Below are 15,797 nucleotides of genomic sequence, written 5' to 3'. Positions count from 1 at the left end.
GATGGTTTCTTTTTTTTGGGGGGTCATTTCTTTTTTTGGGGTGTTTTGTTTTTTTTGGGGGGGGATGGTTTCCTTTTCTTTGGGATGGTTTCTTTTTTTGGGGTGGTTTTTTTTTTGGGGGATGGTTTCTTTTTTTTTGGGATGGTTTATTTTTTTTGGGATGGTGTTTTTTTGGGGTGGTTTCTTTTTTTGGGGTGGTTTCTTTTTTTTGGGGGGGTGATTTCTTTTTTTGGGGTGGTTTCATTTTTTTGGGAGGGAAGGTTTCCTTTTGTTTGGGATGGTTTCTTTTTTTTGGGGGGTCATTTCTTTTTTTGGGGTGGTTTCTTGTTTTTTTTGGGGGGGATGGTTTCCTTTTCTTTGGGATGGTTTCTTTTTTTGGGGGGTCATTTCTATTTTTGGGGTGTTTTTTTGTGGGGGGGGCATGGTTTATTTTTCTTTGGGATGGTTTCTTTTTTTGGGGTGATTTCTTTTTTTGGGGTGGTTTCCTTTTCTTTGGGATGGTTTCCTTTTCTTTGGGATGGTTTCTTTTTTTTGGGGTGGTTTTTTTTTTTTGGGATGGTTTCTTTTTTTTGGGATGGTTTCTTTTTTTTGGGGGGGATGGTTTCCTTTTCTTTGGGATGGTTTCTGTTTTTTTGGGGGGGTGATTTATTTTTTTGGGATGGTTTCCTTTTCTTTAGGATGGTTTCTTTTTTTGGGGTGGTTTTTTTCTTTGGGATGGTTTCTTTTTTTGGGGTGGTTTTTTTCTTTGGGATGGTTTCTTTTTTTGGGGTGGTTTTTTTCTTTGGGATGGTTTCTTTTTTTGGGGTGGTTTCTTTTTTTTTTGGGATGGTTTCCTTTTCTTTGGGACGGTTTCTTTTTTTGGGATGGTTTCTTTTTTTTGAGGGGGATGGTTTCTTTTTTTTGGAGGGGTGATTTCTTTTTTTGGGGTGGTTTCTTTTTTTTTTTGGGGGGTGGTTTCTTTTTCTGGAAATAAAAAAGAGGGATTTTTCCTAGGCGACAGCAGAGCTGTGATCAGTGGGGTTTTGGGAAAGGATCCTGGGGTTTTCATGGATTTGGGGTGAGGATTTCTGTGAAATACCAGAATTTTTTAGGATTATCCTCACAGAGCCCTCAATTTTGGAGCTCAAAGTGGGGGAATCATTCCATGGAGTGCTGAGTTTTTAGGGGAAGGATCCCAGGGTTTTCATGGATTTGAGGGTGAGGATTTCTGTGAAATACCAGATTTTTTAGGATTATCCTCACAAATCCTCCACTTTTGGAGCCCAGAGCAGGGGAACCTCCCCGTGGGAAGGATTTTTTTTGGGGTGGGAAGTGAGCTGAGCGTTTGGGGCTGAGCAGGGCGGGGATGGGGCAGTGAAATGTCAGCAGGGACGGGCAGAGCTGCCAGGAAAGCCCAGAGATGAGCAGATAAAATCCCAAAGGTCACGGCTGAGCCTGGAGCTGTGACTGGAAACTTCCGTCACCTGACGGGGCCCACGAGGCTCAAAGGGTAAAAAAAAAACCCCAAAGAGCAAAAAAAAAAGAAAATAAAAATCCCCCAATGGGTGAAAAAAGGAGAAATAAAGGAATGGGTTTGGGTTCTTGATGTGAGAAATTGAGGTGGAAGGGGCAGGGGGTGGGTGGGATGGGGGAAGGGTGGGAGGGGTTTGGGATGGGATTGGGAGTGGGATTGTTTTAGGGAGAGATTGGGATGGGTTTAGGGAGAGATTGGGATGGGTTTAGGGAGAGATTGGGATGGGTTTAGGGAGAGATTGGGATGGGGTTTAGGGAGAGATTAGGATGGGTTTAGGGAAAGGTTGGGTTTAAGATGGGTTTAGGATGGGTTTAGGGAGAGATTAGGATTGGGTTTAGGGTGGGTTTAGGAAAAGGTTGGGATGGGATTTAGGGAAAGGTTGGGATGGGTTTAGGACGGGTTTATGGAGAGATTGGGATGGGGTTTAGGAAGAGATTGGGATGGGGTTTGGGATGGGATTGGGATTGGGTTTAGGGAGAGATTGGGATGGGATTAGGGAGAGATTGGGATGGGTTTTAGGGAGAGATTGGGGTGGGTTTAGGGAGAGATTGGGATGGGGTTTAGGGAAAGGTTGGGATTGATTTAGGATGGGTTTAGGAAAAGGTTGGGATGGAATTTAGGGAAAGGTTGGGATGGGTTTGGGGAAAGGGTGGGGTGGGTTTAGGGTGGGATTTAGGGAGAGATTGGGATGGGTTTGGGGAAAGTTTGGGATAGTTTTAGGATGGGGTTTAAGGAAAGGTTGGGATGGGTTTAGGATGGATTTAGGGAAAGGATGGGATGGGTTCAGGATGGGTTTAGGGAAGGGCTGGGATGGGTTTAGGATGGGTTTAGGAAAGGGTTAGGATGGGTTTAGGACAGGGTTTAGGGAAGGGTTGTGGGATGGGTTTAGGATGGATTTAGAGAGAGTTTGGGATGGGTTTGGGAAGGGTTGGGATGGGTTTAGGATGGGTTTTAAGGAAGGGTTGGGATGGGTTTAAGGAAGGGTTGGGATGGGTTTAGGATGGGTTTAGGGATGGGTTTAGGATGGGTTAGGGAAGGGTTGGGATGGGTTTAGGATGGGTTTGGGATGGGTTTAGGATGGGTTTAGGGAAGGCTTGGGATGGGTTTAGGACAGGTTTTAAGGAAGGGTTGGGATGGGTTTAGGATGGGTTTAGGACAGGCTTGGGATGGGTTTAGGATGGGTTTAGGGAAGGGCTGGGATGGGTTTAGGATGGGTTTAGGGAAAGGTTGGGATGGATTTAGGACAGGTTTTAAGGAAGGGTTGGGATGGGTTTAGGACAGGTTTTAGGGAAGGCTTGGGATGGGTTTAGGGAAAGGTTAGGATGGGTTTAGGACAGGATTTAGGGAAGGGCTGGGATGGGTTTAGGATGGGTTTAGGGAAGGGTTGGGATGGGTTTAGGACAGGTTTTAAGGAAGGGTTGGGATGGGTTTAGGACAGGCTTGGGATGGGTTTAGAACAGGTTTTAGGGAAGGGCTGGGATGGGTTTAGGATGGGTTTAGGGAAGGGTTGGGATGGGTTTAGGATGGGTTTAGGGAAGGGTTGGGATGGGTTTAGGGAAGGGTTGGGATGGGTTTAGGACAGGATTTAGGGAAGGCTTGGGATGGGTTTAGGATGGGTTTAGGGAAGACTTGAGATGGGTTTAGGACAGGATTTAGGGAAGGGTTGGAATGGGTTTAGGATGGGTTTAGGGAAGGGCTGGGATGGGTTTAGGATGGGTTTAGGGAATGGTTGGGATGGGTTTAGGACAGGATTTAGGGAAGGGCTGGGATGGGTTTAGGACAGGCTTGGGATGGGTTTAGGACAGGTTTTAAGGAAGGGTTGGGATGGGTTTAGGACAGGATTTAGGGAAGGGCTGGGATGGGTTTAGGATGGGTTTTAGGAAGGCTTGGGATGGGTTTAGGATGGGTTTAGGGAAGGCTTGGGATGGGTTTTAGGAAAGAAGCAGGGCAAGAGGATTCCCTGCCCTGCCCAGGACGTGGCACAAACCTGGAGTGAAATCCTGACCCCAAAACCCCAAAACCCCAAAATCCTCCCCAAAACACCCGACAGAAAATTCCCCTTTTTGCTTCCAGATTTGATGACTCCACACAGAAAATCCCAAAAAATCTGACACTCCCAAAAACCCCAAAAACCCCAAAATCCCAGGATCCTTCCCCAAAACCCACTCAGCCTTCCCCTAGGAAAGGAAAATTCCTTTTTTTGCATCCGAATTTGGTGACTGCAGGAGGAAAATCCTAAAAAATCTGAAATTCCCAGAAGGAAAATCCAGGGAAAAAAAAAAAACTGAAAAAAAAATGAAAAGAAAAACCCCAAAAGCTCCAAGTATCTCCAGTGAGATTAATTTTTCCATCTCCTGTGGCAAATCTGAGTCATTCTGGAGGATGTGGAGATCAAAAAAATCAGGAGATAACGGAGCAGCAACGGAAAATCGTCAGCAGCTGCAGGGGAAACCCCAAAAAATGAAAAAAAAAATGAAAAAATGAAAAAATACCGAGCAGGAAGTGAGGGTGAAAAGAACTGGGCGGATGTAAAAGTTTTGAGGTGTTTTTGTAAAAAAAAATTAGAATTATTTGTCTTTTTTTCCAGGAAATAATGGGATTATTTTGTCTCAGAAATGTGGTGATTATCCAGGGAAAATGGGATTTTTCTCCTTTAGGAATACAGGGAAAAATGAGAATTTTTCTCCTCAAAAATAAAATTACTATCCAGGGAAAAATGGGATTTTTTTTTCCTTATGAATGTGATTATTATCCAGGGAAAAATGAGATTTTTCCCCCTCAAAAAATCAATTATTCTCCAGGCAAAAATGGGAATTTTGTCCCTCAAAAATACAATTATTATCCAGGGAAGAAATTGATTTTTTTTTACTCAGGAACACAGTAATTTATTATTTTTCCATGAAAAAATTGCTTTTTTTTCCCCCCCAGGAAAATTTCCCTAAAACCCATCCCAACCTTTCCCCTGCAGGAATTTCCCATTTTTCCCCTCTGACCACACACCAGGATCTGTTTTTCCAGAATTTTATTCCCAAAAAAATCCCCTTTGTACACAATACAAACCTTCCTATACATGGTATAAACCCCCTCAGATATGTATAACATATAAAAAAATCCCAAATATTCCAAATCCATGGATTTAAAAACCTCTTGGATCCCTGCTGGGTTTTTTTTTTTTTTTTTTTTTGGATATTCTTGGTGCTCTGGGTTTAAAATTCACATTTTTTGAGGAGTTCTCAGCTGATATTTGGAGGGAAAACTGTTCCTAAATAATTAAAATTTATTTTTTTTTCTGGGATTTCCATGGAAATATTGGAAATATTTCAAATTCAGCCAAAGGACTCTTCAGGCTCCTCCCAGGAACTTCAGAGTTTGGGATTGGCTCCTGAAAAATTGACTTTCCAAATTTATGGAGAACCAATCAGAGAGGGAAAATTCATTTCATGAAATGTGGATTGAGTCACCACTTAATTCTGCTTTTGGAGCTCAAGTTTTGCCACTTAATCTCAATTTTAAACTCAGTTTTACCATTGAATTCCAATTTTAGGCTAAATTTTGCCACTTAATTCTGATTTTAGGCTAAGTTTTGTCACTTTATCCTGGGTTTAGGCTCAGTTTTACCATTAAATCCCAGTTTTAGGCTCAGTTTTGCCATTCAATCCTGGTTTTACAGCTCAGTTTTGCCACTTAATCCAAATTTTAAGTTCAGTTTTGCCATTGAATCCTGGGTTTTGAGCTCACCTTCACCACTTAATTCTGATCTTAGGCTCAGTTTTACCATTAAATCCCAATTTTAGGCTCAGTTTTACCACTAAATCCCGATTTTAGGCTCAGTATTGCCACTGAATCCTGATTTTAGAGCTCATCTTTGCCACTTAATTCTGATCTTAGGCTCAGTTTTACCATTAAATCCCAATTTTTAGGCTCAGTTTTACCATTAAATCCCAATTTTTAAGCTCAGTTTGCCACTAAATCCCAATTTTAGGCTCAGTTTTGCCACTTAATTTTGATTTTAGAGCTCATCTTTGCACTTCATCCTGATTTTAGAGCTCATCTTTGCCATTTAATTCTGATTTTAGAGCTCAGCTTTGCCACTTAATTCTGATCTTAGGCTCAGTTTTACCATTAAATCCCAGTTTTAGGCTCAGTTTTGCCACTAAATCCCAATTTTAGGCTCAGTTTTGCCACTTAATCTTGATTTTAGAGCTCATCTTTGCCACTGAATCCTGATTTTAGAGCTCAGCTTTGCCATGAAATCCACACCAAATTCCCTCAGGACTTTCCCAGATTCCAAAGGGAGTCCCGAGTTAATTCAGCCCCTAATTAACTCCTAATTAAGCCCTCCTGGGTCCCGGCTCAGGTTTTGATGAGGCTGCAGCTGGAGTCGATGTGCTGCTCCTGCACGGGGATCCTGCAGCTCCCCCCGGCTGCAAAAAGGGAAAGGGGCGGGGATTAACCGGGAGGGAAGGAAAAGGGAGTTCCTGGGTTTTCCTGGGGGTTTCCAGGATTTCTGGGGGATTTCCGTGGTATATCCTGGGGTTTCTGTGGGATTTTTCAGGGTTTCCCTGGGATTTTCTGGGGTTTCCCTGTGATTTTCTGGGGTTTCTCTGTGATTTTCCAGGGTTTCCCTGGGATTTTTCAGGATTTTCCAGGGTTTCCCTGTGATTTTCTGGGGTTTCTCTGGGATTTCCCAGGATTTTCCTGGGTTTTTTCTGGATTTTCTGGGGTTTCCTTGGGATTTTCTGGGGTTTCCTTGGGGTTTTCCAGGTTTCCCCTACGATTTTCCAGGGTTTCTGAGGGATTTTCCAGGTTTTCCCTGGGATTTTCCAGGTTTTCCCTACGATTTTCCAGGACTTCTGTGGGATTTTCCAGGGTTTCTGTGGGATTTTCCAGGTTTTCCCTGGGATTTTCTGGGGTTTCCTTGGGCTCTCTGGGATTTTTCAGGGTTTCCCTGGGATTTCCCAGGGTTTCTGTGAGGATTTTTCAGGATTTCCTTGTGATTTTCTGGGGTTTCCCTGTGATTTTCTGGGGTTTCTCTGGGATTTTCCTGGAATTTCCTTGGGGTTTTCCTGCGATTTTCCAGGGTTTCTGTGGGATTTTCCAGGTTTTCCCTGGGATTTTCCAGGGTTACCCTGAGATTTTATCCCATAAAAAGGGAACTCACTGGAATAATTTTTTTCCTGTTTTTTGAAATCCCATAAAAGCAGGAACTCACTAGATTAATTTTTTTTTCCTGTTTTTTTTTTTTTTAATCCCATAAAAAAGGAACTCACTGGATTCAATTTTTTTCCCTGTTTTTTTATCCCATAAAAAAGGGAACTCACTGTGCTGGAGGCTCCCCCCAGGCCCATTCCTGTTTTTTTTCCTGGATGCTTGGATGATCAGGAGCAGGATGGAAATTCCACTCACTATCAGCAGCATCAGGCACAGCAAGAGCAGGGATAAAGAACCTGGAATTAGAACAGAAAAATTCCTTAAAAAAAAAAAAATAAAATAAAATAAAATAATCCTAGTTCTGGTTGGAATCTCCACAGTGTTTCAGATTCCAGAGGGAGAATTCAGAGCCCTGGAAATGGAGAGGGGGGAATGTGGGATCCTGGAATGTTGTGGGGAAAACAGAAAAAGATTGAGAGAAAGTGGGAACTGTTTTCCCAGGAAAGAAGATTCAGATGGAAATGTGGGATTCTGGAATGTTGTGTAAAATAAAGTGGGAATTCCCTTCCCAGGAAAGAAGACTCAGATGGAAATTTGGAATCCTAAAAAATTGTGTGAAAAACAGAAAAGGATTCAGAGAAAATGGGAATTCCCTTCCCAGGAAAGCAGCTTTACATGGAAGCCAAGCAGCTGGAAAAGTGGGATCCTGGAATGTTGTAGGAAATCCAGGAATGGCCTTGGGAAAAGTGGGAATTCCATTCCCAGGAAAGGAGACTCAGATAGAAACTGGGAATCCTGAAAAATTGTGTGAAAAACAGAAATGGCTGCTGAGAAAATGGGATTTGCTTTCCCAGGAGAGCAGCTCCAGGTGGAATTGGGGGATCCTGAAAAGTTGTCTAAGAAACAGAGAAAGTTTCTGAGAAAATGGGATTTCAGATCCCAGGAAAGCAAATTTACATGGAAACCAACCAGCTGGAAAAGTGGGATCCTGGAATGTGTGAAAAGCAGGGATGGCTTTGGGAAAAGTGGGAATTTCCTTCCCAGGAAAGAAGACTCAGCTGGAAAAGAATGCTGTGTGAAATGCAGGAATGGCTTTGGAAAAGTGGGAACTCCCTTCCCAGGAAAGAAGACTCAGCTGGAAAAGAATGCTGTGTGAAATGCTGGGATGGCTTTGGAAAAGTGGGAATTCCCTTCCCAGGAAAGAAGACTCAGCTGGAAAAGTGGGATCCTGGAATGTGTGAAATGCAGGAATGGCTTTGGAAAAGTGGGAATTCCCTTCCCAGGAAAGAAGACTCAGCTGGAAAAGTGGGATCCTGGAATGTTGTGTGAAATGCAGGGATGGCTTTGGGAAAGTGGGAATTTCCTTCCCAGGAAAGAAGACTCAGATAGAAATTGGGAATCCTGGAATGTTGTGTGAAATGCAGGAATGGCTTTGGGAAAAGTGGGAATTCCCTTCCCAGGAAAAAAGACTCAGCTGGAAAAGAATGTTGTGTGAAATGCAGGAATGGCTTTGGGAAAAGTGGGAATTCCCTTCCCAGGAAAGAAGACTCAGCTGGAAAAGTGGGATCCTGGAATGTGTGAAATGCAGGCATGGCTTTGGGAAAAGTGGGAATTCCCTTCCCAGGAAAGAAGACTCAGCTAGAAAGGAATGCTGTGTGAAATGCAGGAATGGCTTTGGAAAAGTGGGAATTCCCTTCCCAGGAAAGAAGACTCAGATAGAAATTGGGAATCCTGGAATGCTGTGTGAAATGCAGGGATGGCTTTGGAAAAGTGGGAATTTCCTTCCCAGGAAAGAAGACTCAGCTGGAAAAGAATGCTGTGTGAAATGCAGGAATGGCTTTGGAAAAGTGGGAATTCCCTTCCCAGGAAAGCAGCTCACCAGAATTCCATCCTTACCCCAGCTGGGCTCGGCGGCGCTGCCAGGACCTGAACAGAGCTCTGGGATCTCCCTGGGGCTGGAGCTGCTCCCTGGGAATTCTGTGGGAATGGCAGCTCTGGTTTTCAGGAATTCTGTGGGAATGGCAGCTCTGGTTTTCAGGAATTCTGTGGGAATTGGAGCTCTGGTTTTCAGGAATTCTGTGGGAATTGGAGCTCTGGTTTTCAGGATTTCTGTAGGAATGGGATCCAGGCTGCTGCACAGGGCGTCCTCTGTGGCCGTGCCAGCTCGGAGCGTGCGCTTCCCAAAAAAGCTGCAGCTGGAAAAGAAATCCCAGAGGGTTTTTCCATTGCTGAGAGAAAAAATTCCCAGTTTTCCTGCACAATAATCACATTGCTGAGAGAAAAAAAAAATTCCCATTTTTCCCTGGATAATAATTGTATTTTTAAGGGGAGAATTCTCCTTTTCCCCTGCATAATAATTGTACTTATGAGGAAAAAAAAATATCATTTTTCCTTGGACAATAATCACATTCCTGAGGGGAAAAAAAAAAATCTCATTTTTCCTGGATAATAATCACATTCCTGAGGGAAAAAAATATCTCATTTTTCCCTTGGATCAAAACTTATTCTGATTTATTTATCTGGATATGGGATTTTCCTGGGAAAATGAAACTCCCACAGCTGCTCTGAGCACACTGCCCCCAAAAAGGTGGTTTTTTTCCCTAAAAATAGAATTTTTTTTCCCCCCAAAAAAAAAATTTCCCCAAAAACCAGGATTTTTTCCTACAAAAAAGGTTTTTTTTTTTCTCCAAAAAAAGGATTTTTTCCCCAAATAGAAGGTTTTTTCCCCCAGGAAGAGATTTTTTCCCCAAAAAAGGGATTCCTACTTGGTCCAAGGCTGGCAGTTCTCGTTCCTTCCTCTGGAGAAGGTTCCTCCAGGACATCGGGAGCACTCTGGGGAAAAAAGGAGATTTTCAAAAAGAGGATTTCCAGATAATTATGGATATTATCAGAGATTATTAATTATGGAAATTATCCAGGAGAGTGGCAGAATTCCCGGACTTATCCACTGGGTAATTCCGGATTCCAGCTTTCCAAGGGAATTCCAGGGGGCGTGAACCCCAAATCACCGATTCCCAAAGGAATTCCCAGTCCCAGCTCATCCCAAGGGAATTCCAGCTGGCATCAATCCCAAGGGAATTCCCAATGCCAGGTTTTCCCAAGGGAATTCCAGCTGGCATCAATCCCAAGGGAATTCCCAGTGCCAGCTTTTCCCAAGGGAATTCCCAGTCCCAGCTCATCCCAAGGGAATTCCAGCTGACATGAATCCCAAGGGAATTCCCATTCCCAACTCACCCCTTTCCAAGGTAGTTCCCAGTCCCAATCCCAGCCCTTCCCAAGGGAATTCCAAATCCCCACTCACCGTTCTCCACAGGAATCCCTGCTGGCATGAATCCCATTCCCAATCCCATTCCCAATCCCATTCCCATTCCCAATCCCATTCCCAATCCCACTCACCACTCCCCACAGGAACCCCTGCTGGCATGAATCCCATTCCCATTCCCATTCCCATTCCCAATCCCCACTCACCACTCCCCACAGGGGTCCCTGCTGGCATGAATCCCATTCCCATTCCCAATCCAATCCCATTCCCATTCCCAGTCCCACTCACCATTCCCCACAGGAACCCCTGCTGGCATGAATCCCATTCCCATTCCCAATCCCATTCCAAATCCATTCCCATTCCCAGTCCCACTCACCATTCCCCACAGGAGTCCCTGCTGACATGAATTCCCATTCCCATTCCCATTCCCATTCCCAATCCCATTCCCAATCCATTCCCATTCCCAGTCCCACTCACCATTCCCCACAGGAGTCCCTGCTGGCATGAATCCCATTCCCATTCCCATTCCCAATCCCAATCCATTCCCAGTCCCACTCACCATTCCCCACAGGAATCCCTGCTGGCATGAATCCCAATCCCATTCCCATTCCCATTCCCAATCCCACTCACCACTCCCCACAGGAGTCCCTGCTGGCATGAATCCCATTCTCATTCCCATTCCCATTCCCAATCCATTCCATTCCCATTCCCAATCCATTCCCAATCCCCACTCACCACTCCCCACAGGAGTCCCTGCTGGCATGAATCCCATTCCCATTCCCAATCCCATTCCCATTCCCAATCCCCACTCACCATTCCCCACAGGAGTCCCTGCTGGCATGAATCCCATTCCCTTCCCATTCCCAATCCCAATCCCCACTCACCACTCCCCACAGGGGTCCCTGCTGGCATGAATCCCATTCCCATTCCCAATCCCATTCCCATTCCCAATCCCACTCACCATTCCCCACAGGAGTCCCTGCTGGCATGAATCCCATTCCCATTCCCAATCCATTCCCATTCCCAATCCCACTCACCATTCCCCACAGGAGTCCCTGCTGGCATGAATCCCATTCCCATTCCCAATCCCATTCCCAATCCCATTCCCATTCCCAATCCCATTCCCATTCCCAGTCCCACTCACCACTCCCCACAGGAACCCCTGCTGGCATGAATCCCAATCCATTCCCATTCCCAATCCCATTCCCAATCCCACTCACCACTCCCCACAGGAGTCCCTGCTGGCATGAATCCCATTCCCATTCCCATTCCCAATCCCATTCCCATTCCATTCCCAATCCCAATCCCAATCCACTCACCACTCCCCACAGGAGTCCCTGCTGGCATGAATCCCATTCCCAATCCCATTCCCATTCCCATTCCCAATCCCAATCCATTCCCATTCCCAATCCCATTCCCAGTCCCACTCACCACTCCCCACAGGAACCCCTGCTGGCATGAATCCCATTCCCAATCCCATTCCCATTCCCAATCCCATTCCCAATCCCATTCCCATTCCCAGTCCCACTCACCACTCCCCACAGGAGTCCCTGCTGGCATCATTCCCATTCCCATTCCCAATCCATTCCCAATCCCAATCCCCACTCACCACTCCCCACAGGAATTCCTGCTGGCATGAATCCAGCCTGGCACACACAGACCCTGTCCGAGGTTTTCTCACACGGCTTCACCTCCACGCTGCCCTTCCCTGGGCGAGGCACAAACCAATTCATCCATTAATCCATCCACTCATTAACAGCAAAAATTCATTAGCAGCAAAAATTAATTATTAATTTTTCCCCCCCAAACTGCCCCCCAAAAAAGGGAGATTTTTATTCCCCCAAAATGGGATTTTTTTCCCCCTCAAAAATGGGATTCTTTCCCTCAAAAATGGAGTTTTTTCCCCTCAAAAATGGGATTTTATTCCCCTCAGAAACACCGCAAAATGCAAATTTTTTCCTCCCAAAAAAAGCGATTTTTTTCCCCTCAAAAATGGGAATTTTTTCCCCATGAAAATGGGAATTTTTCCCCATAAAAATGGGGTTTTTTCCCCTCAAAAATGGGATTTTTCCCTCAAAAATAGGATTTTTTTCCCCATAAAATGGGAGTTTTTTCCCCATAAAATGGGATTTTTTCCCGGCAAAAATGGGATTTTTTTCCCCATAAAATGGGATTTTTTTCCCCATAAAAATGGGAATTTTTTTCCCATAAAAATGGGATTTTTTTTCCCGCAAAAAAATGGGATTTTTTTTCCCGCAAAAAAATGGGATTTTTTCCCCTCAAAAATGGGATTTTTTTCCCCATAAAAATGGCATTTTTTCCCCATAAAAACGGGATTTTTTTCCCCTCAAAAATGGGAATTTTTTCCCCATAAAAATGGGAATTTTTCCCCATAAAAATGGGATTTTTTCCCCTCAAAAATGGGATTTTTTTCCCGGCAAAAATGGGATTTTTTTCCCCATAAAATGGGATTTTTTCCCCATAAAAATGGGAATTTTTTTCCCATAAAAATGGGGGTTTTTTCCCGCAAAAAATGGGATTTTTTCCCCTCAAAAATGGGATTTTTTTCCCTATGAAAATGGGATTTTTTCCCCTCAAAAATGGGATTTTTTTCCCTATGAAAATGGGATTTTTTCCCCTCAAAAATGGGATTTTTTTCCCTATAAAAACAGGATTTTTTTCCCTCAAAAACGGGATTTTTTTCCCTCAAAAATGGGATTTTTTTCCCCATAAAATGGGATTTTTTCCCCATAAAAATGGGTTTTTTTCCCGAAAAAAAAATGGGATTTTTTCCCCACAAAAATGGGATTTTTTCCCCTCAAAAATGCAATTTTTTTCCCCATAAAATGGGATTTTTTCCCCATAAAAATGGGATATTTTCCCCATAAAACGTGATTTTTTCCCCATAAAATGGGATTTTTTCCCCACACTCACTGGCGTTGCAGACGGTGCAGCTGCGGCAGAAGCCGTGGTGGTACTGGGAGCTGAAATATCCGTCCTGGCACGGCGAGCACACGGTGTCAGCCCCGGCTGTGCAGCGGCTGCGCATCCTCTGCCCTGAAACACCCAAAAAAAACCAGGATTGAGGGGGGAAATCCTGAATTTCATCCTTCGGGATCCAAGAAAAATCCCAAATTTCATCCTCTGGGACCCATGAAAAATCCTAAATGTCATTCTCTGGCAGCAATAAAAAACCCCAAATTACATCCTCTGGGATGAATGAAAAATCCAGATTTTAATTTTCTGGGATCCATGATAAATCCCAAATTTCATCCTCTGGGATGAATGAAAAATCCTAAATGTCATTCTCTAGGAGCAATGCAAAATCCCAAATTCCATCCTCTGGGATCAATGGAAAATCCAGATTTTCATTTTCTGGGATCCGTGATAAATCCCAAATTTCAACCTCTGGGATCAATGGAAAATCCAGATTTTCATTTTCTGGGATCCGTGATAAATCCCAAATTTCATCCTCTGGGATCAACTCAGGATCGTGAGAGGAAAAATTCCAAGTTCCATCCTTTGATATCAACTCAGGATCAGCTGGGGAAAAATCCTAAATTTCATCCTTTGGGATCAACTCAGGATCATGAGGGGGGAAATCCCAAATTTCATCCTCTGGGATGAATGAAAAATCCAGAATTTCATCCTCTGAGATCCATGAAAAATCCCAAATTTCATCCTTTAGGATTAATGAAAAATCCCAGATTTCTTCCTTTGGGATCAAATCAGGATTGCCTGGGATCATGAGGGGAAAAATCCTAAATTTCAACATTTGGGATCAATGAAAAATCCTAATTTTTACCCTTTGGGATCAAACTGTGGTTCAGTAGGATCATGAGGGGAAAAATCCTAATTTTTATCCTTTGGGATCAAATGCCCAGAATTTGGCAGTTCCTAGTTTTTCCAGAAACAGGTTTAGGAAATTCCTGTTCTGAGACATTTAGGAAGCAAAAACACATCAAAAAAGGTTAAAAACCACTCTCAAAAATACATTTTTTTCTGGTCTAAAAGTGTTTTTATCAGTCTTAAGAGTTGGTATTACACTAAAAATAGATATTACACTAAGAAAAAAATCAGATGTTACACTTTAAAGTAGGTATTACGCTAAGAAAAAACAGACACACTAAAAACAGATTTACACTAAGATAGATATTACACTAAAAATTGATATTATACTAAGAAAAAAACAGACATTACACTAAGAAAAAGTTAGATATTCTACTAAAAATAAGTATTTCGCTAAAAAACAGATATTGCACTAAGAGAAACCTCGCTGTTCCCCTGAGGCCCGGCCCTGGCGGGCACTCACCGGGGGCGCAGTCACTGCAGCATTTCCCATGGAGCAGGTACTGGTGCTCCCGGCATCCCAGACCCGGGGAACCGCGAATGGCCACGGCCAGGAGGAGCCAGCAGAGAGCGGGAAAATTCCAAGGAATCCTTGGAAGCGCCATTCCCGCTGTTCCGTTTCACTCAGGGCTCCGTTTCCTTCACGTTCCCCTCACGGGCTCCGTTCCCTCACGGCTCCGTTCCCCTCACGGCTCCGATCCCTTTACGGCTCCATTCCCCTCAGGGCTCCGCTCCCCTCACGGCTCCGTTCTCCTCACGTTTTCCCCTCACAGCTCCGCTCCCCTCAGGGCTCCGTTCCCCTCACGTTTTCCCCTCACAGCTCCGCTCCCTTCACGGCTCCGCTCCCTTCACGTTTCCCCCTCAGGGCTCCGTTCCCCTCACAGCTCCGTTTCCCCTCACGTTTTCCCCTCACAGCTCCGTTTCCCCTCACGTTTTCCCCTCACAGCTCCGTTTCCCCTCACGTTTTCCCCTCACAGCTCCGCTCCCCTCACGGCTTTGTTTCCCCTCACAGCTCCGCTCCCCTCACGGCTCCGTTTCCCCTCACGGCTCCGTTCTCCTCCCGCCGCTCGGAGAGACGAACGCGGGATCAACTCCGGGCGGGGACATTTGAGGGAAATTCCCGCTTTTCTCCACGCCCCTTCCCGCTCCCGGTTTGGGGCTTTTTCGGCAGGAAGAAGAAATGCTGAGCTTGAGAAAGATTAACAAGGTAAAAGGAGCCTCTGAAGGGAGGGGAATGCCGATGGGAATGGCTGCAAAAGTAGGAATGGAGGGAGGGAGGGAGGGAGGGAGGAGCGCTGCGGGAGGGCCCTCGCTGAGGCGGGGGATTATTTGGAATTAAGGATTTTTATTTTCCAGACTGCTGGAGTTGGAGCCAGGAGCTCAATTTGAAGTGTTGAAGTTCTAGGAGAGCTCCCCGGCATCACTGAATCCACAAAATATTGGGAATTAGGGAACTGAATTTTCCAGACTGCTGGAGCTGGAGCCAGGAGCTCAATTTGAGGCGTTCCAGATGCCCGGAATTCCAGCTTTACCTTCACCAACTCCAGAAAATACTGGAAATTAGGGAATTTCATATCCCAGCCTATTGGAATTGGATCCAGGATAAAATTTGAGGTGTTCTAGTTCTAGGAGAGCTCCCTGGAATCGCAGCTGTGCCTGCACTGAGTCCAGGAATTATAGGCAATTAGGGAATTTCATTTTCCAGCCTATTGGAATTGGATCCAGGATTAAATTCGAGGTGTTCCAGCTCCTTGAAATTGCAGCTTTACCTTCACCGATTCCATAAAATACTGGGACTTAGGGAATTTTATTTTCCAGCCTATTAGAACTGGATCTAGGAGCTCAATTTTAGGTGTTCCAGCTCCTTGGAATTCCAGCTTCACTGATTCTATAAAATACTGGGAATTAGAGATTCCATGCTCATGTTGTCCCAAAATTAATTTAGAATAGTGTTGGCAAAATCTTTTCATAGATCACAATCATAAATCACAATTATCAGCTGATTTTACTGAAGTTTTTGTG

The 15,797-nt window shown here is 44.5% G+C and overlaps 1 protein-coding gene across 1 annotated transcript; it reads right to left on the bottom strand.

Annotated features, from left to right (window-relative positions):
* Positions 1-4,520: 4,520 nt before the first annotated feature.
* Positions 4,521-14,450, bottom strand: TNFRSF4 (TNF receptor superfamily member 4). Its single transcript, XM_056508124.1, has 7 exons — positions 14,239-14,450; positions 12,861-12,983; positions 11,536-11,634; positions 9,430-9,496; positions 8,561-8,859; positions 6,835-6,960; positions 4,521-5,937 (listed from the first exon to the last, which is right to left on the bottom strand). Exons 1-7 carry the CDS (start codon positions 14,378-14,380, stop codon positions 5,867-5,869), a joined length of 927 nt encoding a protein of 308 aa, XP_056364099.1. The 5' UTR covers positions 14,381-14,450; the 3' UTR covers positions 4,521-5,866.
* Between the last annotated feature and the right edge of the window lie 1,347 nt (positions 14,451-15,797).

The sequence above is a fragment of the Oenanthe melanoleuca genome, chromosome 21, assembly GCF_029582105.1.
Source record: "Oenanthe melanoleuca isolate GR-GAL-2019-014 chromosome 21, OMel1.0, whole genome shotgun sequence".
NCBI lineage: Eukaryota > Metazoa > Chordata > Aves > Passeriformes > Muscicapidae > Oenanthe > Oenanthe melanoleuca.
The sequence above is the reverse complement of the archived record's forward strand: the minus strand, read 5'-3'. Positions and strand labels throughout refer to the sequence as shown.